Source organism: Lampris incognitus, chromosome 13, assembly GCF_029633865.1.
Source record: "Lampris incognitus isolate fLamInc1 chromosome 13, fLamInc1.hap2, whole genome shotgun sequence".
Classification (NCBI taxonomy): domain Eukaryota; kingdom Metazoa; phylum Chordata; class Actinopteri; order Lampriformes; family Lampridae; genus Lampris; species Lampris incognitus.
Window position 1 is genome coordinate 11680567 of NC_079223.1, and position 26658 is coordinate 11707224.

The window sequence follows — 26658 nt, forward strand, 5'->3', positions numbered from 1 at the left end:
AAATCCCTGGTTTTTTCTTTCTGTTTTGCCTCTGGAGGTCTGTTTGCGGAGTGATCTTTTTCTGCCCCGTTGTTGTTTTGTTCTGTCAATAAAATGCGACGCCTCAGTGCCCTGTTCTACCTACCCTGAAGTGTCCACGGCCGCTTGCGACTGGGCAGGGGTCAAAGGTGAGTGTGGTCGAGTAGGGGCGCCTCCGCCGCTCTGACGTGCAGGGCGCTCTCCGTGGCGTCTGTCACAGTTCATCGCCGGCTGAAGGATGTCTCCCGGCAAGGACGCGCTCCACAGCAATCGCCTTATCTCGCAGCTAGCTCCGGCATCTTCTAAGTGGCACAGCCCTTCGCTCAGGGCAAAGTTGCAGTCTCGCTTTGTAACTGGCAGCCTAGATAAAAACGCACCGTATCTGCGGTGTGGGTGGCAACAGACAAACGGCAGGATGCTGTCAGGCTTTATCAGAAGTACCCCGTTCTCTTCAAGCGCCCCCATCCGTCCTTTCACCACAGCTCGATAACTATGGACAGAGAGAGGCTCGAGGGCTGGGAGCGGGCGCCCCCATTTACACTTCAAAGCGGATTTGCTTGAAACGTCATGGTCGGCACACGCAGCCCCCTCTAGTTGCTTGTTCACCAAGACCGACTGTCTTCTTAACTTCCAGCTGCGTTTGTGTCGTTTTCTCTGACGAGGAGTCCGCCCCGGACCACATCAGTGCAAAGATGGGAGGGATACAGGTGCGCTCGTCTCTCTCTCGATCTGCCTCTTTAAGACAATGGGGTGACCGTGCAGGAGGGGGGGGGTGGTGTGAACGTCGCTCGGCACACGACAGGCTTTGAACGTTACAGAGAAACGAGAAGTTGGAGGCTCAAAGCGCACGGGCTCCTTTCGAGCCCGGAAATGTCAGATGATATCTGGGCGCGTTGAAATGCCACCTTACGGTGCCGGCTTTACAGTAATAAGCCTTTTTTAATATTTTAGTTAGGGTCTGGAAGAGAACAAGGTCCCCCCCCCCCCTCTTTTTCAAGCAAAACCCAAACTTGTGGCCTGTTTCAGTGGGGTAATCACAGTACATGTACGCATAGTTTTCTGTAGCAGGAGCATTGTCACAAAGACACCATTGTGTTGTTGAATTATGATGTGATTTCCTCGCCTACATCTGAGACGTCATACCTTATATAAGCTCAGGAGCCTTATCTTCAGCAACTTTTGCAAAATGTGTCACGCATAGGCAAGATTGAGCGCCGACCACATCAGAAAAAAACCCAAACCTTCAGTGGTACAACACAGTGCTGCAAACCAAATCCGTGGTTAGTAGAAGGCTGATGGAAAAGCCTTTGTATTTTTACTGAGACGCCATGTTGTAGGTGGGCGCCTCCAGGTTTCCAAGCAACAGGACGGCTCACTGGCTGGAAGCGAGGAAGAGGTTTGGACACCCTTTTTTCCCCATAGTGAATATGGCTTGGTGTCCATTTTTTCATTTAAGTACAGGGCAGTAATGACAGCAGTTTTTTTATTCAGTATATATATATATATATATATATATATATATATATATCAGTGGTGGCTGGTGCTAATACATTTTTGGGGGGGGCAATTTACCTTGGCACAGCGCACCTGACAGCTGCTTTAATGTCCACACAGTCACAGAGTCATCAGGATTCGTACCCCTGATAAAACCTACATTGTCCTTCTTAATTACTCTGTGACTGTGTGGACATTAAAGCAGCTGTCAGGTGTGCTGCGCCAAGGTAAATTGCCCCCCCCCCCCAAAAAATGAATAATAATTGTTAGCATCAGCCACCACATATATATATAGATATATCTATATATCTATATATATATATATATCTATATATATATATGTATATATATGTATATGTGTATATATGTATATATCTATATATATATATATATGTATCTATCTATGTATCTATCTATATATCTATCTATATCTATATACACTCACTGGCCACTTTATTAGGTACACCTTGCTAATACCGGGTTGGACCCCCTTTTGCCTTCAGAACTGCCTTAATCCTTCGTGGCATAGCTTCAACAAGGTACTGGAAACATTCCTCAGAGAGTTTGGTCCATATTGACATGATAGCATCACGCAGTTGCTGCAGATTTGTCGGCTGCACATCCATGATGCGAATCTCCCGGTCCACCACATCCCAAAGGTGCTCTATTGGATTGAGATCTGGTGACTGTGGAGGCCATTTGAGTACAGTGAACTCATTGTCATGTTCAAGAAACCAGTCTGAGATGATTCGAGCTTTATGACATGGCGCGTTATCCTACTGGAAGTAGCCATCAGAAGATGGGAACACTGTGGTCATAAAGGGATGGACATGGTCAGCAACAATACTCAGGTAGGCTGTGGCGTTGACACGATGCTCAATTGGTACTAAGGGGCCCAAAGTGTGCCAAGAAAATATCCCCCACACCATTACACCACCACCACCAGCCTGAACCGTTGATACAAGGCAGGATGGATCCATGCTTTCATGTTGTTGACACCAAATTCTGACCCTACCATCCGAATGTTGCAGCAGAAATCGAGACTCATCAGACCAGGCAACGTTTTTCCAATCTTCTATTGTCCAATTTTGGTGAGCCTGTGCGAATTGTAGCCTCAGTTTCCTGTTCTTAGCTGACAGGAGTGGCACCCGGTGTGGTCTTCTGCTGCTGTAGCCCATCTGCCTCAAGGTTTGACGTGTTGTGCGTTCAGAGATGCTCTTCTGCATACCTCGGTTGTAATGAGTGGTTATTTGAGTTACTGTTGCCTTTCTATCAGCTCGAACCAGTCTGGCCATTCTCCTCTGACCTCTGGCATCAACAAGGCATTTTCACCCACAGAACTGCCGCTCACTGGATATTTTCTCTTTTTCGGACCATTCTCTGTAAACCCTAGAGATGGTTGTGCGTGAAAATCCCAGTAGATCAGCAGTTTGGGAAATACTCAGACCAGCCCGTCTGTCAACAACAACCATGCCACGTTCAAAGTCACTTAAATCACCTTTCTTCCCCATTCTGATGCTCGGTTTGAACTGCAGCAGATCGTCTTGACCATGTCTACATGCCTAAATGCATTGAGTTGCTGCCATGTGATTGGCTGATTAGAAATTTGTGTTAACGAGCAGTTGGACAGGTGTGCCTAATAAAGTGGCCGGTGAGTGTATATCTATATATATCTATCTATCTATCTATCTATCTATCTATCTATCTATCTATCTATATATATGTATCTATCTACATATCTATCTATCTATAGATATATAAATATCTATGTATCTATCTATGTATCTATGTATCTATATCTATATATATAACTATATATATATGTGTATCTATGTATCTATGTATCTATGTATCTATCTATCTATCTATCTATCTATCTATATAAAATCCAGTGAGTCAAGTACATTCTTAATGCCACAGTACAAGCCTGTTTCATGCCATGAACATCATCAGCTGTCAGTAAAGCTGCTCTGGTTGAGTATGTTTTGTTCTTGGAGAGGATTTTCCAGGTAGGTTGAATAATTAATGTTTGTGTCCGCCAATGACTTAAAGATGTTACATTCTTTTAAACGGTCGTTTCTAAAGCTACACAAGTGTGCATTAAACCTCTTTTTAGACCGGCGTATGTCTCTGTTTGGCCGTTGTCATCTCTCGTCACTGTAGTGTAGCTTTAGAAACGGCGGTTTAAAGAGTGTAACATCTTTAAGCCGTTGTATTTGGTCCTTGGCGGACAGAAGCATTAATTATTCAACCACCTGGAAAATCCTCTCACAAAACAAAGCATATTCAACCAGCAGTAAAATGTGCAATCTATGTCTCACTGAAACACGTTTTATCATTTGCAAACCAGAAATGTCCACCTTGAATAACAGGAGTGAATTGGCCAGCAGTTGCAGACATAGCACCTATTTTATATTTACAAATAAATCATGCCGACAGACAAATACCCCCCCCCCACACACACACACATTGGACCGTTAGCTATCACGTGTTTTTGAATGTCACACCTCTCCCTTCCCCATCGGACGTTGTGCATGTGATGTGCATGACGAGGCAGTAAATGCTATGTCCTTTCCCCGAGAAGCTTTACTGACAGCTGATGATTGCTTATGGCATGAAACAGGCTTGTACTGTCTCACTTGACTCACTGGATTTTATATATATATATATATATATATAATACTGGGCAGGCGACAGGGATGGGTGCAAGTCCATGAATATTGGGATAGCGTCCAGCGCTTTACATGTGCCCCTGTCCATAGGGTCAGTGGTTGTGTCAGGGAGGGCATCTGACGTAACATTTTGCCAAATCATTATGCGGATTGACAAGACCGTACCGGATCGGTTGAGGCTTCATACAGGATCGGTCGAGGCCCGGGTTAACAACAGCCACCATTGGTGCTTTGCCCTGTAAGGCAGGGGTGCCCAACTCCAGGCATCGGCGGCCGCAGTGTCTGCAGGTATTCGTTGCAACCATGCACTACACCACCTGATTTAACTAATTCCTTTCCCTCCTTGGTCCAAGAGGCGAGCTAATTAGTTAAATCAGGTGGTGTAGTGCATAGTTGGAACATACACCCGTAGACATGCCGGCCCTCGAGGCCTGGAGTTGGGCACCCCTGCCTTACAGGGCACCGATGGAAACTAAAATTCACTGTGGCGACCCCTGAAAAACAGGGAACAAGCCGAAAGAAGAAGAAGAATATATTATATATTGGGGGCACATGGGCACAGTGGGTAGCGCGGTCGCCTCACAGCAAGAAGGTCCTGGGTTCGAGCCCCGGGGGAGTCCAACCTTTGGGGTCGTCCTCCGTGTGGAGTTTGCATGTTCTCCCCGCGTCTGCGGTGGGTTTCCCCCGGGGGCTCTGGTTTCCTCCCACAGTCCAAAGACATGTAGGTCAGGTGAATCGGCCGTACTAAATTGTCCCTACGTATGAATGTGTGTGTGATGGTCCCCGCCTTCCACCCAATGACTGCTGGGATAGGCTCCGGCGTCCCACGACCTATTTGGATAAGCAGCTTGGAAAATGGAGGGATGGATGGAATATGATTTCTGCTAGCTAGTTGGAATTCAAGAAGAAACGAAAAGAAAGACTGTGAAAATGTGTCAAGTGGACAGATATGCGGCGGCTGTAAGCGTGAGTGTTTTGTAAGGCGGTCTGTTGCTGAAGCGGCTGTGATAAACACGCTTGGTGACGGGAATCGATGAAAGCCATTGTCACCAAGCAAACATCAGACAAAGAGGCAATTAAATCCTCTACACCACCTCGGCTCCGTTCAGTACCGTGCACGGGCCTGACGGCGAGTGTGGCCCCTGGTGCCCCTGCCACTCAAAGATGGCGTTCGAGGAAGATTTGCTCCTTGTTTGGTGACGGCGAATGTCGTGATAGACACGTGCTTCTTTTTTTAATTTTTCAATTTCATGGGGGAAACGAGCCAAAATGTAGAGTCGTCTGATTGCAGCGGAGTTCAAAGGAACTGGGAACAGCAATCGAACGCGGCCCAGGGCGGCCATTTAGGAAATCTGGGTTAGTAGAGGAGAAAACATGGAGTCGGTAACATCCCCGTGCTAGGAAATAATCACCTAAGCTGAAGAGGACTCATTAGGAGAGGCTTTCTCTTAGAGAAACACACCGGTGAGCAAGGGGACTTCTCCCCGGCTGCTCCTTTTGTTTTTGTTTTTTGTTACTTTGGGAACTCTAAATGCAAAATGGTTCCTTTCAATAACGGTTCCCATCCGAACCCATTAGGCACACGGAGAGCGGAAGAGACAGCGACCTGGCAGATGCGGTTCCTGCTTGTGGTTTAACAGGATTTCTAATGGCAGGAGAAATTCTCCTGTCTGATCTTGGCCTCTGTCCAGCGATGTGTTGTCATGTGGCAGTCCGGGACGCCTCGTCCCACCCGTGCCAGGCTTGTTCTCAGGGCCCCTTGCTCCTCTCACAGGGGATGGAGGGGTATCAAGGATTCCTGCAGGTTTTTTTTTAAATTGTTTAAGTTTTGCACACTTGCCCCCCCCCCCCGCTACCTGTTGTGCTAATGCTTTCTGCAGCCTTTGTTCTCTTTTCTGAGTAGCGTACGTCGTCCAACAGCAACGCACGGTGTGTTCGGATGAACCTGGCGACGGGTTCTCTGCAGATGAGGGGGGCTGCACTGCTGCCATGGGAAACGCCACATGATGATTATGGATGCACGTGGAACAGATTTCATGCGGAGGGACTGAGAGGCGATTTGAAGCTGGCGTGTGACGAGCCTCGCTTCCCATGGCATGATTTGCATGCGTGTTCTGGTGAGATTTCCTCTCCTGTCCATTTCATCCACTTTTGTTCTCTGTGGTTTCTCCCCCCCCTCCGCCCCCCTTCTCTCTCTTTTGCTGTCAAGCTTCCTCCTCTTTCTCAGCCTCCTGTCATTCATGCAAATCTCCAGATGTCTTGAAAAAACACAGGGAGGGATGATTTCGTTATGTACCATGGTTAATGTACCGCAAATGGAGTTTCCATGCACGAAAGCCACGTGTCTTTTGATAAAGCGCCAGTTACGAGGGACCAAAAACGTACAAATCTGAAGACGAGCCTCTGTCGTGCTTAGCGTCATGGCCAAGGGCTTGTGTATCTTGACTTTTGGTGTCTCTCATTGCTTCTAAATTAGTTTAGTCGCTCATTTGAGAGTTTGTATGAGCGGGGGCAAACGAATCTGTGTAAAATCCAGTCTTTTTCCTGCTCCAATCGGCCTCGTCTCACTCGTCTCTCGTTATCACGATCACAACCCTGAGACAGGGCGTGGGGGTAGCGTGGCGGTCTATTCCGTTGCCTACCAACATGGAGGTACGTGGTTTGAATCCCCGTGTTACGTCCGGCTTGGTCGGGCGTCCCTACAGACACAAAGTGTCGTATTCATTGTTACGGTATAATGAATGAGGCACTTTACTCAAATTGCTTGTCTTTAATGAACGCCATCGGGGCATCCCCATGACATCTCTGACCTCCAGTACTTCCGTACGTCCCATGTCATATCCTGTCGTATCAACTGTACGTCCTATGTCATATCCTGTCATATCAACTGTACGTCCTATGTCATATCCTGTCATATCAACTGTACGTCTTATGTCATATCCTGTCTTATCAACTGTACGTCATATGTCATATCCTGTCGTATCAACTGTACGTCCTATGTCATATCCTGTCATATCAACTGTACGTCTTATGTCATATCCTGTCGTATCAACTGTATGTCATATGTCATATCCTGTTGTATCAACTGTACGTCATATGTCATCCTGTCGTATCAACTGTATGTCATATGTCATATCCTGTCGTATCAACTGTACGTCATATGTCATATCCTGTCGTATCAACTGTACGTCATATGTCATATCCTGTCGTATCAACTGTACGTCCCATGTCATATCCTGTCATATCAACTGTACGTCATGTCATATCCTGTTGTATCAACCGTACATCATATGTCATATCCTGTCGTATCAACTGTACGTCCTATGTCATATCCTGTCATATCAACTGTACGTCTTATGTCATATCCTGTCTTATCAACTGTACGTCATATGTCATCCTGTCGTATCAACTGTATGTCATATGTCATATCCTGTTGTATCAACTGTACGTCATATGTCATATCCTGTCGTATCAACTGTAACGTGATAGGTTACAGGACTACTACACAAAGCTTATTTATTTATTTATTTATTACATGGCGATGGTAGTCGCGTGACTGGGGTCCTGGGCTGGTCCGGTGGCGCCTGGACACTGCTTGGCATCCTCCTCATCATGTTCTTCATATATCTTATAATTCCATTGTAATTCAGTTATCCTCTTCCGATGTTGTTATTGTATTTAGAAATCACGTCAGGACACAGCGCTGTCGCTCGCCACAACCTCTCCGTGGCATTCTTTATTTAGACTGACACAGCATCAAAGGCAGACCCGATCAAACAACCCAGAGCCCGCAGGCATCACCTATCGATCCCAGCACAATAGAACAGCACCAAATCAAATGCAGCACTGTCGATGTGTGCAGACATAACAGTTGTATTCTGTAACTTGTGTAAACACAACATCCATTGCACGTGTTGGGAGAGCGATCCCTCCTCTGTTGCTCTCCCTGAGGTGTCTTCCATTTTTTCTCCCTGTTACAGGTTTTATTTAGGGAGTTGTTCCTTGTCTGATGCGAGGGTCTAAGCACAGGGTGGCGTGTTGCTGTAAAGCCCCTTGAAGCAAATTTGTGATATTGGGCTGTACTGACCTGACTTGACTTGACAGTTGGCTGTGTCTGTGGGTGGGAAGCCGGATGTGGGTATGTGTCCTGGTCGCTGCACTAGCGCCTCCTCTGGTCGGTCGGGGCGCCTGTTCGGGGGGGGGGCTGGGGGGGAATAGCGTGATCCTCCCACGCGCTGGCGAAACTCCTCGCTGTCAGGTGAAAAGAAGCGGCTGGCGACTCCACGTGTATGGGAGGAGACATGTGGTAGGCTGCAGCCCTCCTCGGATTGGCAGAGGGGGTGGAGCAGCGACCGGGACGGCTCAGAAGAGTGGGGTAATTGGTCGGGTACAATTGGGGGAGAAAATTGGGGGGGGGGTAAAAAAAGAAAAAGAAGAACCCTGAGATACCCGTCCAAGTGATCTCCAGTCGTGTACTTCATGTGTCCTAACACGGGGGGGGGGGGCGTCGTCATGTCCACACCGGGGCAGTAGAGGTGAGCCGTGGTTCCATCTCGCCCTGAGCACGAGACGCCCTCGTTCTCCCGCTCTGCTCCTGTTTTCATAAGCAACGTCAATATTCAATCGCTCACAACACGAGATGGCGAGCGGGCGCGAGAGCGCGGTCCCACGAAGAAACGGCGGAAACGCGGGTCATTCATCAAACAAATAATAATAATTAAAAAAAAGAGGGAAATTGTGTATCGATTGTTCAGTTAGAAAGGATATGATCCGCGGGACATTATAGTATCCTTAATTTGCTGTGCTCACAAAACTTTAATTAGATGAGCAGCCGTTCCCGCAGCCCCTAAGTGTTTGGAGGCGTGATTAGCGGCGGGGAAGGCGTAGAGAGACCTTTATCAAGGAGAAGAAGACGTGCCTGGAATTGATCTGCCCCGTCCGGGCATGTGGCAATCTTCTCAGCAGATTACAACTAGACAAGATCTTTAAATGGTGTCTGACTGCTCACCGGAGACCAATAGCTCCGAGCTGCGATTGCAGCCCAGTGTAATATGGGTGCGCGGAAATGAGATCCAGAGCAGCGACATTGTGCAGTTTCCCCTGACGAATGGGACCTCGTCTCTAAAGCGGCGCGAAGAGGCCCTGGTTTCGATAGTCCCGGGGCTCTCGAGTCTCACGCACTGGGCGTGAGACGCGCGCATTTCAACTCGTTCACGCGCTCACACGCCACACCTTGTAGTATTTCTCACGCAGAGAAGCAGGGCGACGCCCACCGAGTTGCGCCGCTGTTTTTTTTATAACAGTGGAACAGGTAGGAATCAAGTGGATTCCCCATAGCGCGTCGAGAAGGGCCCGCCACGCACCAGCCAATCAAATTAAAGAATACAGCTGCCGAACAGCCAATCAAATAATAGCATTGCGGTATCCGGGTAAGATTTAGATATTCCCACTACAACAACGTGACAGAAGAGGACAGCTATCTACTAATTTAGTCACAAATCCGAAGTAGGACGACAACGACGTGGGAGAAGACCATATCCCGTGTGTACAGGAAGTTACCTCATCATGTGATTTCCGTTGCTGGGGAATATTGTCTCTTTTTACTCTCTATGACTATTGTGTCCAGGCAGTCTCGCTCTGAACTCGGTTCAAAACTTGAGAGCCCTGTGGTCCGTGACATCGACCCGTTCGCTCTGCGCCGCAGCGTCATCCCGGATGAGACGGGGCCACGGGCCACGCCCTCTTCTCGTGAGCATTATTTATTGATATGAGCCGACACGCGCAGCGGCTTCAAAGAGAGCAGCGCGGAAACGCGAGAGCGTCTTTAATGCTAAATGTCTGTCGACAGCCAGAGCAGATTTTACCATAAACAGCTACGCCCCCCCCCCGAAGAAGAAGAAGAAGAAGAAGAAGAAGAAGAAGAAGAAACAACCCCCTATGAATGCAGACGGGCCAGTCACACTGAGATGCAGGATGTTTTCCTTTGCCTTTCTAATCTTGTCAAGCGGTTTATTTATCTGAGCATGGCGTCACCAAAAGGCGTTGATGGGGGGAGGGAGGCTATAAAGGAGGGTCGTGCTATTACATCGGATTTGTTATTAGCAAGGGGTCAAACTGCGTGATTGACAGAACCGTCAAAGGGATGCCTTGCTCAAACTACCATAACCGTGTCTAACGCCATAGAGGCACGATGGAAATCCTCTATCTCCTCGTGGCCTGATGCTCATGACATCCATTTTTGGAGGTTTTGCCATGAAATATCCGACGGGCTGATGCTAGTGCCCAGATAGAGTGACAAGCCAAAAAACAACAACCTCAAACCCCCCCCCCCCCAAGATATCCAGTCTCGCAACATTCCCCAGGTCTTTTTATCAGAAAACTGAAATTGAACAGAGTTGCGATCCATGGTAATATTGGTGTCACCGCTTTCTTCGGCGACTCCTCCGCCAGTACAAACCTTAACTTTTAATAAAACCATCCAAGATCCCTGGATTCCCTCTAGCCACTTTTAATTTGATTTTGAGGTGTTATTTTCCAAACTGTCCTACTGTGACCTGACTCGTAGGCTTTTGCCCGAAGGTGTCAGCGGGTGGAAACGTGTTGTGAGGAAATGATGCCTGTTGGTTTTTTTTTCTTTTGCAAAATTCAATAAATCCGGAAGTTCGTGTCACAGCCTATCAAAAGGCTGCTTTGTAAAAATGTCAACGTCCTCTCTCTGATATACTGTGTACAGCGACCTTCCCCTCCCCAATTATAAGGATGGGACTTTGGCATGACGTGTACACACACACACACACACACACACACACACACACACACTCACACTCACACTCACACACACACACACACACACACACACACACACACACACACACACACACACACACACACACACACACACACACAAGGGGGGGTGGCCTTGTCTTATCAAATAGTAATAGAGAAAGTGTGCCACCCACTGGAAAATTCTGGAGGTGCAAATGTCGTCCCATGTGTTTAATGGTCTTACGCTGACTCCGGCATTCAAACACTAGATGGCAGTGTGCTCCATAAATGACTGTTTTCTTCCACCGTATTACTGTTGAGACTTGGTGGGTTAGGGCATAATCACAATACCCCTCATAAACTCATGCTGGCCAAGACCACTTTTTCCCCATGTGGCGCTGTTTACAATGACATGATAATCAACCAGAAGCCAACCACATTTGGGGATTCAGACTTGTTGAAATCTCAGGTAGTAAATGTGCATAAAGACGTGAACTGAAACTGCTCTAATTTGATTGTGGATAAGGGGTCAGTGTAAGCTATCATCTTAGTTCAATGGCCTTCAGAATTATCTCTCTTCTTTGCAATTTGTTTATGCTAATAGTATAAATGCAGGTTGAGTTTACCCAGTCTAAATTAAGGGTACAAATGTCTTCATAATAGTGTTAAATTAAAATGATGAAAAAAGGAAACATTAGAACACCAATTATACTATTAGAACACCAATTGGTGTTCTAATAGTATAATTGGTGTTCTAATGTAATGTGCATAGCATTTTAATTGTAATTCTGGTGTTAAGTTTGCATACAAAGCTGTCTGGTTGTAAAACAGTTTAAAAATTAGGTTTTGAAATCCAAACGATGACGTTATAGCTGGTTGCGTTCAGTTTAAGAAAAAAAGAAATTACATTCCACGTAGGTTATTTAATTTACTTGCTGTGGTACATGCCTATGACTTCTTCATTCTGTCCCCTCCATTGTGTCAAAACCGTTGTACCACACTGTCTGAACATTACAAGACTGCGTATTAATTGAACACAATTTCTGAAAAGCCACACTCAAAAGCCACAGGATCAGACTGTGGGAGAAAAATGAATTGGTGAAAGACATGGAGACATTGTAGAAGTTTGAGTAATTTATGAATCAATTTGAGGTACTCTGATTCTGATTTATGTGAAATTTGGCATTTTATCCTTAAAGCTATGCTCATATGGATCTATATGCTAACGATTTTGCAAAACCAATTCAATTGGTAACTGACGCTAGGCTGACAGGCAGACAAACAGACAGATCATAAAACTCAATTGCAAAACAAATAACAGTTACCTCAATCATCTGTAATGTGTACACAGTTTTATGATGTGATGTCAAACTGATTAAAACGCAAAATACTCTAAAATAAGTTTTAACCGTTTATTACACTGCGCCCTATGGTCACATGAAGTCATTACATTAACAACTGACATGACCTACATCTATCCATCAGCAAAGCCACTACATGCATCCATCATGCCGTCGTTGTGTGATTATTTTAAGATAAATCGTGGAGAGCGCTGCATTTTCAGACCCGCTTTGGTAATAATAATAATTAATCATCATCACAATCATCATCATCATTATACCTTGATTGGTGGCTCAACCCTTAAAGGACCAAAGCTGTGTGTTTTTGTATTTTTAGCCCATTTACTTCAAATTGCGTATACTTTGCTCCCAACCATTTCCAAAAGAAGTTGGGTTTGGCAGTAACTACCCAGTTTGCCCTTTTTGAAATAAACAATTCAGATGATGAACTTCCCGCTTCACGAGTTTCCTGTGAAAAACAAAGCCCCCCTCCTCCCCCCTCCTCCCCCAGGGACTAGTTTCTCAGATCACTCCGCGTTCTAGGCCGCGTCACCCCACAACGGCGACGCAACTTCTGGTGGCGATTCAAGTCGAGCAAACGGTCAGCGGGACAGTTCGGACCCGTCTCACGCAACATCCGAGTCTCCGCAAGTTTATTTCCCTGCTGTACTGAAACCAATGGAAACCAGATGCTGCCCCCAGGGACGTGGGGGGGGGGGGAGAAACCGCATCTGGAAGATGCAAAATATTATAGCACGCTTTTAATGTTGGTCAGGAGTGATGACGCAAACCCCATTAGTAAACGGAGGGCAACATGCGCAAAACCAAACTAAACAAAACCAAAGAAAAACGGCGATTTGGCGCCATCTGTCGGCGACGCGAGGTATCGGCGATAACAGGCCCCGCCCATCAGGCGCTCCGCGGCGGGCGCAGGCGGTGGCAGTGGACGGCGCGTGGATACGGAGCGCAGACGAGGAGAGTCGACGGACGAACGCAGCGCCACTCCGACAGTCAAGCAAGAGCTGCTCCCCAGGCGGTGTGGAGGTGATGATGGCGGCGGCTGTGGAGAGAGGAGGCGTTCGGGCCGCTTTCCTGAACCCGAGCGGCGGCGGCGGCGGCAGCGGCAGCGGCCCTGCCCCGACCAGCCTTCCTAGCGGAGCGGCCGCCGGCTCCGCGCTCCTGGGCTCGGGGGCAGGCACCATGCCCGTGCCTATGAACCTCTTCGCTACGTGGGAGATCGACCGATCGTCGCCCAGCTGTGTTCCGAGGTAACGCCGTGCTTACACCCACCCTACCCCACCCTTACCCCACCCGTGTGGGGCGCTGGAAACCCCCCCCACCAGACACGCGCAGAACACCTCCGTACGGAGTTTCGTGGGTCCAAACTATTGAGCTTGCGGCGCTCTTTCCTAAACGGTGGTCCTGGCTAGCGCGCTAAGTGGCTAGGCTAGGGGAGCTAATGCTAAAGGGACCCCCCCTCTCTCGCCCCCCTACCCCGCGCTGTCGTCCGATGTGCGATACTCAACCAAAGCGTTATGACGCGGCCGCTCGAGACGTTCTCGAACGAACCGGGAGCGAAGCCGCCCTCGTCCCCGTGCTTCGCTTCCTCGTGCTTTCTGACGCCTCTTCGAGTCCGCTGAGGTCCGGTTTCCATCCGTTCTTAGATTGAACTCACCTTCTGGTTTAACTTGGACCAGGTCGATGGTAGTTCTGAAGCTGACTGACACCGACAGAGTACCCGGTCAATAACGGGGCTCTAGCGGACCGCTCGGGGCTCTGCGTGTTGGGCAGAACGCGCCCAGCGTGAACCACTTTAACCCAACTCCATTAGGCCTGCCGTATGAATCTGGTGGCGGACTGCGTGCCACCACCCCCCCGCACCCCCCCGCAAACAGTCGTCCACATTTTCTCTCTTCAGTGCTGATAACATTGTGTAGTATTGGCGACAGATTTTGTCTCGGTTGGTGTTCACAATCGGAAAGCAGGCAGGCATTGCTGCCACCTGACCAGGGACCTCATGGGAGCTGTGGGCACATTAATCAGCTTTGACCTAGATCTGTTCTGCACTGGGAGAGAGGGGCGGGGGGGGGCAGACATGGGAGGGCTTCCTCCACAATGAATGCGTGTGCATGCACTTGCTTTACTTGCTCGGGGAAGGTACTGGTGGTATTTGAGCGTGAATGAAATCTGACCGCAGTGAAAACATGGGCAATTTACAGTGACTGGTGGAAATTCCGAATTTGTGTTTGCACGTTGTTCTGTTGGGGGAATTTGTGATGGTTCAGCTGATTTGAAGTCGATGTTTAACTGAGGGTGATTGATGCCTGTGAAAACTAGTCTTTAAAGAGGCAGACCGGCCTTCACTCCCTCCTGCCCTGTCCTAGAGAAGATAACTTCACTAATTTTTGCATTTGGTCTTGAAAGTGCTCCTTGCTCAGTGTTGTTGTTGTTTTACATAATTGCATCAGTGACCACATGTTTTATCATTGGTGTTATATTATTAAGAAACAGAGTGAGTTTGTGTCTTTTGTATAGCTGTTTTCGCCACAGAACAGCTTAGGACTACATACTGAATGTTTTACAACCATTGCTTTATGTAAGGCTTTGACACTCTCTGTCAGGTGGTCCTACTAAGAAGGCCACTGGTTGGTGTGTCCGTTAGCTAAGTTGTAAGACATGCTCTTCTGTCCACTATCTCATGAGGCACAGCGCTACCTTTTTAATGCCGTTGCCTGACTACTCTGTATATTCTCTCCACAGCGTGCAGACTGTATTCAAGATGAGCAGGGTGATGGTGATTATGGGTTATTAATGGATAGAGGAATAGATTAAAGATTTAACCACTCATCACTGTGCAACATAGGAGTACACAGGTTGCTTACCATGAGGTTTTGTCGATGTCCTCGACGATAATCTCAGAATCATGTTTTTTGGCCATGTAGGTTTGCATATACATGGAATTTGACTCTGGTTTCGTGGCTCTCTCGGTGTACCTAACATGGAATAACAACACCGCAACACAACATCTGCCCATCTGATTTATGTTGATAAGCGAAGGTCTGACCACTGTAGCTCTTTAATATGCAATTTATTAAGACAGTGGTCTTCGGTAGTCTGAAGGAGAGCGTGTAGCTCAAAACACCACTTTGCGGATGTCTTAATAAATTGCATATTAGGGAGTTACAGTGTGCAGACCTCGTTTATCTTCATTTTAGTTTCTTATTGGTCCAGCAACAGATATAAGGTTTTTGTGACGTGCGTGTTTTACTTCTCATCATTCATCTAATTTGTTAAAATATAATTTTCTGATGATGTGTTGTTAAAAAAAATCATCCTTTTATCTTAGATGTGTAATATCTTAGATGTGTACTATGTGGTAGTGATATCTGTTTATATGGTTGTTTTTAGTCGGTGCTTAGCAGTATGGTAAATATCTCTAATCATGAGACATTTTATACAATATCTATACATCATGATATCTGCTTACATATGCAAAAATATAATTTAATACACCTAGGTTCATCACATTGAACTGTTGGTAATGCGAAGTATAGCCTGATATCAAACCAAAACTAGTTTTCAAATAATGCTCCCTCAAATATTTCAGAAATTATTTTGAGACGTTTCACATAATATGTTCGTATAATAGTTGATTGAGACAGAATTTTGTATCATGATACGATACTGTCCAACATCCATCCCGTTACAATACAATTGGAAGACAACAAACAATTATAGGTGTACCAATTGTAATTTTCTTGGCCAGTTTCCAATTTTTAAAAAGTCTGACCTGCCGATTCTGATTTTTTTTTTCTTCTAAGAATTGACAACATATGCAAACATTTTTGCACCTTTTTTTTAATGGAAATTTCAATTGTATGTTCATAATAAAACACTGACTATTAAATAACTCACATTTTCTCCAAAACTGCACCAGGTTACAGGACCTTCTCTTACTCAAACAGATGTCAAAATAAAGTGCCCCAGATTACTACTGGACAGGTTTTTTTGTACAATAAAATCCAACTGAAAATGAAATGTAGTATATCCCACTTTATCTAACGTATTTTACTTTCCCTAAGTAAACGACGGTTTTCGACGACATGTTTTAGCATGTGTGTTGTGACAATGTCCGTGTGCCCACGGAGGGATCTCTTTGGTCCGTGTGACATCATCATCCACCCATTTCCACAAGTGTCTGCACAGACACCTATGCGGACGTTCGTGCGCAGTCCAAAATTTATGACCGCGTGGACTGTACACATAACACGCACACCGACTCCACATGCTCCAGATAACAAAATGGATGCTTGTTTTGAAGAGAGGTTCTGTGAGGAGGTCCGCCATTACCCACATTTATATAATTCATCTTTGAATGAATAAAAAGAGCCAAATGGCATTTAACCTCTGGTGCGAAATCTTGCAAAGGCTTGAGAGAGATGAAAATGCCTGCCGGTTTGTGGTTGGCGAACAACGTTGTGGTGGCATTCCCGCCACCAACGGGAATGGAGTGTGGATCGGGACATGCACATGCATGGAACGCCAGACCAACACAGACCCTAAGTTGTAGTATGAATAGAACCACGTCCGCATGACCGGTACCTGCTGATTGCCACGACTGTGGCAAGTATGTCTGTGGCTATCTGCACTGCTGTGTGCGTGGCGTGAACCATCATGCAGGTTAACATAACTATGCCATAATGAGGGTGCACATCTGCACATACAGTTTTTGGTCTAATTCTCAAATATGATTTATGAATTGACCTTGCTTTTCAGCACCAATTGATCAGACAACAACTGCTAAAGACGGCTTAATTGCCATGTAGTCACTGCCCTGTGTTGTGAAAGACTCGTCGGAAATCAGTGCAACAAGAACGCACATATGGCACAACTCCCAACTGCCAGTTCCTGTTCGCGCACTCTTTGAATTGCACTTTACATATTGATTATTTACTGAGCGGAATTCTTGAGGAGACAGACCATTATATTAACAAAATAAAGGGACAACAATTGAGCAAAAAAATCACCCCCCCCCCCAAAAAAAATAAAACAGTCGCCGAGTGGACACAGCCAATTGCCGATTGCAGATATATTGGTCCAATCGCCCAAGCCTGGCGTACACCTTGTCATTGCAGGTCATTGTTTCCAATTCCAACTGGATTCATCTTCCGCATAAATGCTCAATAAGGCCCGAACTTCCTCATCGGTCCATCTGTCGTATGATTTCTTATGTAACTCCATGTTGATGTATCGAACTGGTTTGCAGCGGCAGATGTTTAAAAATGGCGGTTGAAATAAAATGCTGCGAATACTCGACCAATCAGAAGTGTTCAGTGCTGCAAGCCCCACCCCCAAAGTTCTTGTACTTTTGGAAAGCACTACCACCTGAACTTTTGGGGGGTTAAATATTGTCCCTGGAACTTTTGAGGAACTCAGTGCCCTGCAGTGGAAACGCATTGAGTTCCTCAAAAGGTTCTTAGTTCCTGGGGAAAGTTCCTGCGGTGGAAACGCAACTTTTTTCTATCTTGCAGTGCTTTTGAAAGCCGCACTTATGGGAAAATATTTCATCCACATTGGAAAATATGTTGTCAGTTCTTAAGGCTCTCTCAATGTGGGGTTGTAACTCCTGACAGCTTTGCCGTTGACACACCTTTGGCTCAGTGCCATGAGAAGACTCCATCTTTAAAAAAAATGCTTTCCTGTCCTTCCCTTTTCTCCATGGCTCCTCTCTTTTTGCTTCCTATTTCTCTATAATATGTGATGATTCTAGGCAAACACAAAGACTCTTTACATTGACTGTCAGGGAGCTTTGCCTTTGACCTTTGCCCTCCTTGCTATAGGCAGCTTGTAATGTTGAAATCCGAGTGTGAGCTACATTTGTAGCCATGTTTGATAGTGTGCTGCATGGCAGCTCCAAGCCAAGTATTGTTACTGCTGCCTTTTGGACAGTTACCATTGGTTTCGTTCCAGCACTGCCATGTCTACTTGCCTCGACCAGTGTCTCTACTACCTTGAGGCAAACTCTATCTTCCAGTTTATTGCCTCATGCTTAAATATTTCCCCCTTATCCATTTTTCTTTCCTTTTTTGTCTTCCTTCCAACCCCTGCATTCTTCCAAAGTAACATTAGACCTCTGTTTAGGGGTGCAGACTAGTCAGGTCTTTTTCCTCTCGGACCTGCCGTTCTCTCCCAGGAGACAAATAGCTGACCAATGTTTTGGAAATGCTGCTGAATAATCTGAAATAAGCAAGGGATAAAATGTGTGAGATGGCACTCCCAAAAAGCGCCTCAATACTAGTTACAAGAAACGTCAGATGGCATGAATCAACTTGACAACTTTTCTGGTCATCATCCACTTGTCTCTGACGACCGGAATTTCCTCAGGGCAACCAAGGTGGAACACTTTAGGATCCTTTGGATGACTAACAAAACAAGGTGATGACACATAGTAATATTATATATAATGAAATTATATCTAGCATCAGATCTGTGAGTTATTAAAACATTGATATTTTTTTCATGTTTCATTTGAAAGACAACATATTAACTTGGTGTCTGAAAAAGCCAGTATCTGCTACTGCATGCTTGCTCAGCTTGCAGCGCGAAGTTTTTGATCCATTGTTATTGATTTCATGTCATGTCCCAAACTTTCTTTGATTAGCTACAGGTTAAATAAACAAACTGCAAACTTATCAAATACATTCAACCAACCCTCAGATGAGAAACTGGCTAAACTTACTGTCAAAATGAAGCGATTGTTCTCAATAAAACATGCTGCTTTGCCTACAAAACGTATGGAATCACGTTCCAGCTCAACATGCGAAGGCAGGTTTGTGATTGGCACTGTTTTTGAATTGAGATGGTTTCTCAGAACATCAAGCCTTGTGTTGCAGTCATTCAACTGATCATTTGACTTGAGTCATTCAGTGCTGCTTGCGGTTGTACACTTCTTTTCGTTTATCGCATGTATTGACCTTTACTTTGTTGCTTGATTCTTTTGCAAAATATTTGAGCAGCAAAAAGATGATTAAAAATAACACTAATGTTAATAAAATAATTTTGCCCTCACTGTGGTTGTTTAGCTGTTTTACAGTTTTATATTCGACAACCTCAACTCTTGAGGTCTGACTTTAACATGAGCTTTTAGTTGCCCCATGTACAACTAGACATTTTCTGTAAAACCGACTCCCAGATTAAGACTTTTTTTTTTTTGTCTTGCTAATTTGGTTAAGTGGGCAGAACACAAAAGTGGGTGCACAGTTGTTGGTTTTATTGTCCTTATTTCATCTTTTAATGTTATCTCTACTTAATTTGATGTTTTTGTGGCTATGGCTGTCTGCATGAGAAATTTTAAGAATTCTTAACTTTGTAGTGCTGACAGATTGATAGCAAAAGTGCTGTCAAACTAGACTTGGCCAAGAAGGTGGGAATTGTGTGTTCATGTCCATGCATCTTTCTCTTGCCATTTCTTTCTTGTAGGAACGTGTGTGTGTATGTTGTCATATGTTATCGTTGTTGTTGTAGAATCTTGCCAAACAAGTGATAAATTGTCAACCACGGTCCACTGGGCACCACTGGAACGAGGGCATGCAATGCATGACAAACACGTTGTCAACAGCTTGCAGTTTCCCTATATTTTATGAGGTTGCATTTTGTGAACATAATAATGGAGAGCTTCCACTCATTGTCATATGGAAAGGTACAGATCAATCTTGAAACCATTGAGGCCAATGCTGTAAGGCAGAGACTATTAGTTGGTTGACATAAAAATTAACAAGTTTGGTAGTTAGTCATTTATCAAGTATAATACCAAACATTTGCAGGTTGCAGCTTCAGCTATCATAAGATTTGCCTGCCTTCTTTCAATTCATAGTTATAAAATTAATATTTTGGAGGTTTTGGGTGCAGGGTGGTCTAAGTTGACAGTTTTTTACATCACCTCAGGCTCTGGCAACTTCAGGGTGGGGGTGTGGAATTGCTTCATCAGGGAGGGGGGTTGTGTTAGTGGGCTAATGGCCATGGTGGGGGGGGGGACTGGTGTGGCATGTGGAGTCACAGTAATGCAAAGGTCAAGGCTGTGTGGTCTACTAAAGCTGTAGAATCTAAAATCAAGGGAGGGTTTGCTCCTTAACAAGTCAAAAAGTCTTTGACAGCTCTGGGTCAAAAGTTGGGACCTTTTTATCCTTATCTTAGGTTGGATGGGGGTTACCAAGCAGTTAACTCATGATTGCCATCAAGATTCTGTAGGAAATGGGTCATGTTTTTTCCCCTCAACTTTAAAAAAAACATCTCTTCAGATTTTCATGCCTCACTGTCTGGATAGGGAGGGGAAGCTATCTGAAATGTGTGGGCACAAAGAAACACTTTGCCCCTTGTGTTTATCTTGGGTGAGCCATGCACCTCTTCCTGTTTGATTCATTTGAGTCCTGAGATGACCTTACTCTCTTGTAGCTGGCCATGCCTTATCTGGATATTAATTGAGTGTGCTGTGCTGGCAAGGGGCTGAGTCTTGTTTCTGCTGCCTTGTCCAAGCAGAAATGAGATAGATGTGTGCTGTGCACAACTGAAGGTGCCAAATAACAAACTGTGCTCTCTGTTTAACCAACAATGTCTTTTATTGTAATGACTCTGCAAAGATGAATCTGTAAACCTTATTCTGTATTGTTAAGTAGAAGCCATTTATCCCCCTGTAATTTGAAATGTAAGCATGCAATCTCCAGCATCATCCCTGGCTTTAATCTCAATGTTTTTAATTTTTCATACACAATATGTTAAATTAAAACCCCTAGATGGAACTATGTTAAGCCAAGACACAGATAAATGAGGGGTGGTCTATCAGATAATGTGGAATCTTTTACCCTTTGACCTCTCAGACAACCTTCCCAAAACATCGTCTCTTCCAGCAAGGGAGCTCCAGTAATCTGATTTCATAACCGGAAAAGAAGATGAACCAGTAATCTGACGCCGCACACAGGCCCTCTCCACTTAATCCCCTAGTTCCGTGTAGAATCATAAACGAGGACCCGGTGGCCATCCTCAGGGCCTTCCAGGAATGTGACATGGCACTCCATGTCAATCTCCATCATATTTTGAGCACTGTTCTGGCTGAAACATTATTGACAAGTGACTTGGTGCGTACTGTAAAGGGAATAGCAGCGGCAGGCTAAGGCCTGTTCCTTAAAGCATCAGATTTAATAGAGTTTTGTAATCGGACTGACCGTAGTTTTAGAAACAAGTTCTATTGCTGTGGGATGGTGATTTAGATCAAGGTCCTGCTCAGTCTTCTGGGCTTCATAATGTATCGATTTCTCTTGTTTCTCCTTGGTTTTGATTCATGTTACTTCTGAATGCATCCTTTTTTAAGAAAGATAACAACCAAGGATCAACTGTAGGTGTGAGCACCTCTAATAAACAAATTGAAAGATTTTTGAATTTTGTTACTGAACTGAGCTTTCTTTTAACTGCATTGAATTGACTGCAAAAAAGGCAAGTTTATCAAGGTATTTTATCTTGTTTTAAGTCTTACAATGCTTATTTCAGGATATTACTAGCAAATTTTCTTAGCCTGCTGGCAGATATTATTACTTATTTCAAGAAATGGATTTATTTCATAAAAAGTTTACACTAAACAAGAAAGACTATCCTAAATCTAGTTTCTTGTTTTAAGATTTCTTTTCCTGTTTAGTGAACATTTCTTATCAAGTCTTTTTATCATGAAACAAGTAATATCTGCAATTGGGGTAGGAAAATCTTGCTAGAATTATCTTGAATCCCTTGATATCTTTGTCTTTTTTTGCAGTGAAAGTTTATGCTGAAGTAAATGTAAGAACACACTAGCATATGAATAGTATTTGACCCAAGGGTCTTGAGGCCAAATGTAGCAGACCAATTCTGTCTAAGTCTTGGAGCATTTTATATAAGTTGACTGGCCTCTTATTGTAAATAATTAATGGTTTATAGTTAAATATGCTAGTAGTTAAGAGCAGTGGTTTTATGCATCAAAGAAGAGATGTCCTGCAATTGAGGCCTAAAGAGAGATGTCACATTTTACCAGTTATTTATTTAACTCAACCACTATAGGGAAAGGAGAATCTTTACAAAGTGCACCCCTGCTTGGTATCTCTTTGTTTTTCGGTTGCCACATGCATGCTGCTTCAGCAATGCCATTGTTGCATTTTGTGTTCTAAATCTTTCGGAAGAAAGTTGTTGGACTAGAACTGAATAGTTCTTACTCTCAGCGAGGCTACAGGCTCTACTAACTTGCTCGCCAGATGAGACTTCCTGTCGATAGACTACACACCCTCATCACTACCTACCCCTTCACTCTTTCCTGATTACTCCCACCATCCCAAATGTGTCGAGCCTCTCTTGGTTTCCTTCCCCCCAACTTCCTGGAGAAAGAGGAATTTCCTTGGGAAACGTTGCACATTCCTCACAACCAGAGGGCTGTGTGTGCAGCCAAAGGCAGCTCTGTCCTGCTGTACCGTTCATCTTTTTTGTATGTATCCCGTTGTTGACCAACACCCTGCTCCTTGGGAGGTGGGGTTGTGTTTGCCCACCCTGTTGAATAGTTTTGCTGAACTGGCCCATGGCTTCACAGAGAATGGAGTTGTGCTGAATGCCCATGAAGAATTCCTCACAAAGGTAAGAGAGGCCCCCCACCACCACCAAATCCAGGCCTCTCTGCACCTCAGAATGGGAGCAAGACCAGTTGCAAGTGAGGCTTGATAATAGGTTCTGTTGTTGTGGAGGGAGATCCCTGTCCATGAGCCAAGAAGTAAGTGGCAAGGAAACTGTCCTCTGATAGAGGGAGGATCCTATCAAAATAAGTACATTGGGAAGAGAGACATAAAATCTCTCTGCCTGTCTTTTCTCTTTCTCTCAAATTTTCCACCTCTCCCCTTCAGGCATTTCCTGAGCTATGTGAGCCAGCAGCAACACAGAAACTGTTTATTTCAACAACAAAACACACTGGCCTTTGCAGTGGTGAATGCATGAATGCACATGACACATCATATAAAACCATGTTGCACTGTTACAGTAGCTCCCAGAGAACATGTGCTACTTTTCATTATAGTTTATTCTTCGTTAACAAACAGGCTTTCCCATAGAATTACTACATTCCTGTTGTGCTCTCATGTAAATAAGCATTAAAAAAATTGGCCCCCATTAATGTTTCCCGCTGCTGTTATTATGAAGACATATCCATTCTCATGCAGTGTAATTTCTCCAATAATGGTGAATCGATATAATCAGCTTTAGGTGGGTAGAACTGATAGGATACCCCTGTGTTGGTGTACCTTCACTCTGTAGGTCAAACTGCACACAACAATTTGTGTGTCATGTAAAAAAGGCCCAACCCTCACTTGAAAAGCTAGTTGGTTTAGGTCCCCTGTAAATATGTTTTAATCCCTGCTGCTTCTTACCAGGACTTGACACGATAGTTTGTTTGTGTGTGCGCTTGACATCAGTGAGTGAGTCTTCTCTATTTACAACTGTGGTGCGTATCTGAAGCACTCCGATCACTACAGCGTCCAAGCCAGTGTTACCTGTTGTTTAGACTGGTGCATAAAGGTCACAGCCTTCTGTCGCACCACATTATAGTTCACCTGTGGGAGTTATTGTCATCGTTTGGTGTGAACCACATATCTGCACAGCGGCTAACTTAACAGGTAGTGGAAAAAAAATCATTATTTCACCATTTTAAAACCAGATTACATTTTCCCTGGCGTTTTTAGACACTTCACTTGTGTAGGAACATGGGGGTTCAGAAGCCTTAAAGGGGTACGTGAACATTAGAATTTTGTAATAAAAAGAATTTGCAGTTACCTGTCAACTAGATAAATATTAAATAAATTTTGATAGAGAAAATGAATTCTGAATATGAAGGATGACATGATTTAGTGACTGTGTTTCGAGCCATCCACCGTGGTCTGATCAACAACAAAATACCAGACGCCAGGTGATATCTGAAGAGTCAACAGTGCTGCAACTCTCGTGCATGGATTTATTATGAGACACGTTTTGTAGAGAAAATGATGATCAGAGAACTGCAGATTTTTGTGCTGAAAATGTGTAATTCTGGTACAGTAAAGTGAACGTTTGTTACAAATAGATTTTCTTTTTCATTTAAAACATTCACGATCGCATTTCACTGATGAGGATTCGTGAGGAGACTGCTTCGTGTTAATAGCAGAGGAAACGCTGAAAAACGATGTATGCATAGAGGCAGAGAACGTTTATGTCAGTTTGATTTCTTCCCGTGGCTCCATTACGAGCCATGGATTTTCCCAGCAAGGAAGACCGCAATTTCTGTTAATTTCAATTTTATGCTCTTGCATTCCATAAATCACGATAATTGTAAAAGGTGAACTGTAAATAGTTGGTTTTTTAATGGGACTGTATTTTTTTTCCATTTTGGGCGAGTTCAGAGCTCGAACAAGTTAACTTCTTGGAAGTGGCCCAAGTGTCAAGCTCTGTTAACATGCTGATTACAGCAATACGGGAGGGGACGTCAGTTGATAAAGATATCTGTACAGGGCTCCAAGCCAACATTTTACACTCGTGCAGATAGTGCTGCTACATTTTTCAGTTAGTGGCACGAGCACGTGATTTGGTTTCTCCAGAAATTTGTTGCGGTGCCACCTTACTGAGTGACTGCGTCTGTGTCTCCTGCCATTTTGTTATCACCCCAATAAATTGCACACATGCCGTATTTTTACTGTAAGACAGATTTACATTCAACCCATCTTTTAGGAGTATCTGTGTTTTAAATTTAGTGAATGGCATTTCTTCTTTGGTGATATTTGGTACCGTTCAACTCGATCAGCATTTCCCCTACCATAGCAATTAGTTGGCGGCCCACCCACTAAGCCCCCCATCAGTAAAATATGTAAATCAATGTTTTCATTTGCAATGAAAATAAAATCCCACGTGCATCAAAAGTTAATTTTATTGTATCATTTTCATTGTGTGTGTGTATACACCTATATTTTTATTTATTTTATGTTGGCCGAGCACTTTGTAACAATGGTAAGAAAAGCTCCGTATAAATAAAGTTGTTTTTACCATAGAATTACAGGTATTCAGAAGAATAATCTGTAGCTCCTATGGTTTATTATATTTATTAGTTGCAACCTGGAGCCCTACTGAATGAGCAGTGTGGAAGCACTGCCATGGCATCATCCTGACAGACACACTACAGTTGTCTGTTGGGTGGCAACTCTTCTTTGTGGTCCTTGTCTCTGAAAATATACAAAGGAAATTGAAACCCTGTCTGAAATCATATGCTGCACAGTTTTTTTTTACATTTCAACCCCTACTATCTTGTCATTCTACCCCCAAGTTATTCCCCCTCTTTCTTCAATGATACTTTGTTTATTCCAACCGAAGCTATTGTCTTCATCAGCTAAATGGCTGGTGCCCTTTTGAAGCTTTTTTTTTTTTTTGCATTGTGTGCAGAATTTTTTTTTTTTTAATTGGGTGTATTTTTATTTTTATTTTGGCAGCAAAATGAGCTTGTTGATCATACAGTGACCTTATTAGTCTTATTCTTTCAGTTTCCACTCAGTTTGACCCTGGTAACATTGAAGTACTAATAGATACTCTGATACAAAGAACAAAGTCAGTCCGCAGAAAGTGTAGCGATTAGTCATTTAGATGTACTGTATTAAGCCACTAATTCTTTATACTAACATTGCAGAACCATTACAGTCAAATATAATGGCGTTTTAAAAATGTTAGGCTTTTAAAAACTAGCATCACTGATGCTAAGGGATACTTTGAGGAATTTTGTTAATTACATTAAGCCACTATCATTGGTCGCTCTTGTTGACAGAGTCATCAAGATAACATGAATCATGGTGTGTAACTATATCTCATCATGTTCAGAAGTGACGCATCATACTTGCTGATGCTTGGCATTCCATAGTTATTGGTTCCTGTAGAGCCAGTGCACAGCACTCTTCCATTTGTCTTTCTGGAAGTGTTGTCAACTTGGCACAAAATAATCATGAGTCAAACTGAACTTCTGGGAGGCTTCTTGGTCAGCAACATTTTAGTTACTGACGATGTATAACCTCGCTGTACTCAGCCTCCTCAGACATTCTATTGAAAGTGACTTTTATATTTACTATGCAAGTTTCAGGGCCAACCAAATATTTGGAAACTTGCTGTGGCTGTTAGGTTATTTTTCTATGTCACAGAACATATGAGTTGAAGTAAATTATTCCATTCTAAAAATCTCGTCAGCTGGTAAAACGGTGAAATGATTTAGAAATTCTATACCAGATACAAAAGGGACTGATAAAAACTATGATAGTAAAATCACCTTCAGTTAGGCGTCTAGGTAGTGTAGCAGTCTGTTCCGT

The 26658-nt window shown here is 44.2% G+C and overlaps 1 protein-coding gene across 2 annotated transcripts in view; it reads left to right on the forward strand.

The window, feature by feature from the left end:
- Window positions 1-13262: 13262 nt before the first annotated feature.
- LOC130122440 (phosphofurin acidic cluster sorting protein 2-like) overlaps window positions 13263-26658 on the forward strand; it is a 74437-nt gene continuing 61041 nt past the window's right edge. For both annotated transcript variants that reach the window (XM_056291359.1, XM_056291360.1), the window contains exon 1: window positions 13263-13557. In XM_056291359.1, the coding sequence (XP_056147334.1) occupies window positions 13337-13557 (221 nt within the window). In that variant the 5' untranslated portion in view covers window positions 13263-13336. The remainder of the gene's footprint in view (window positions 13558-26658) is intronic.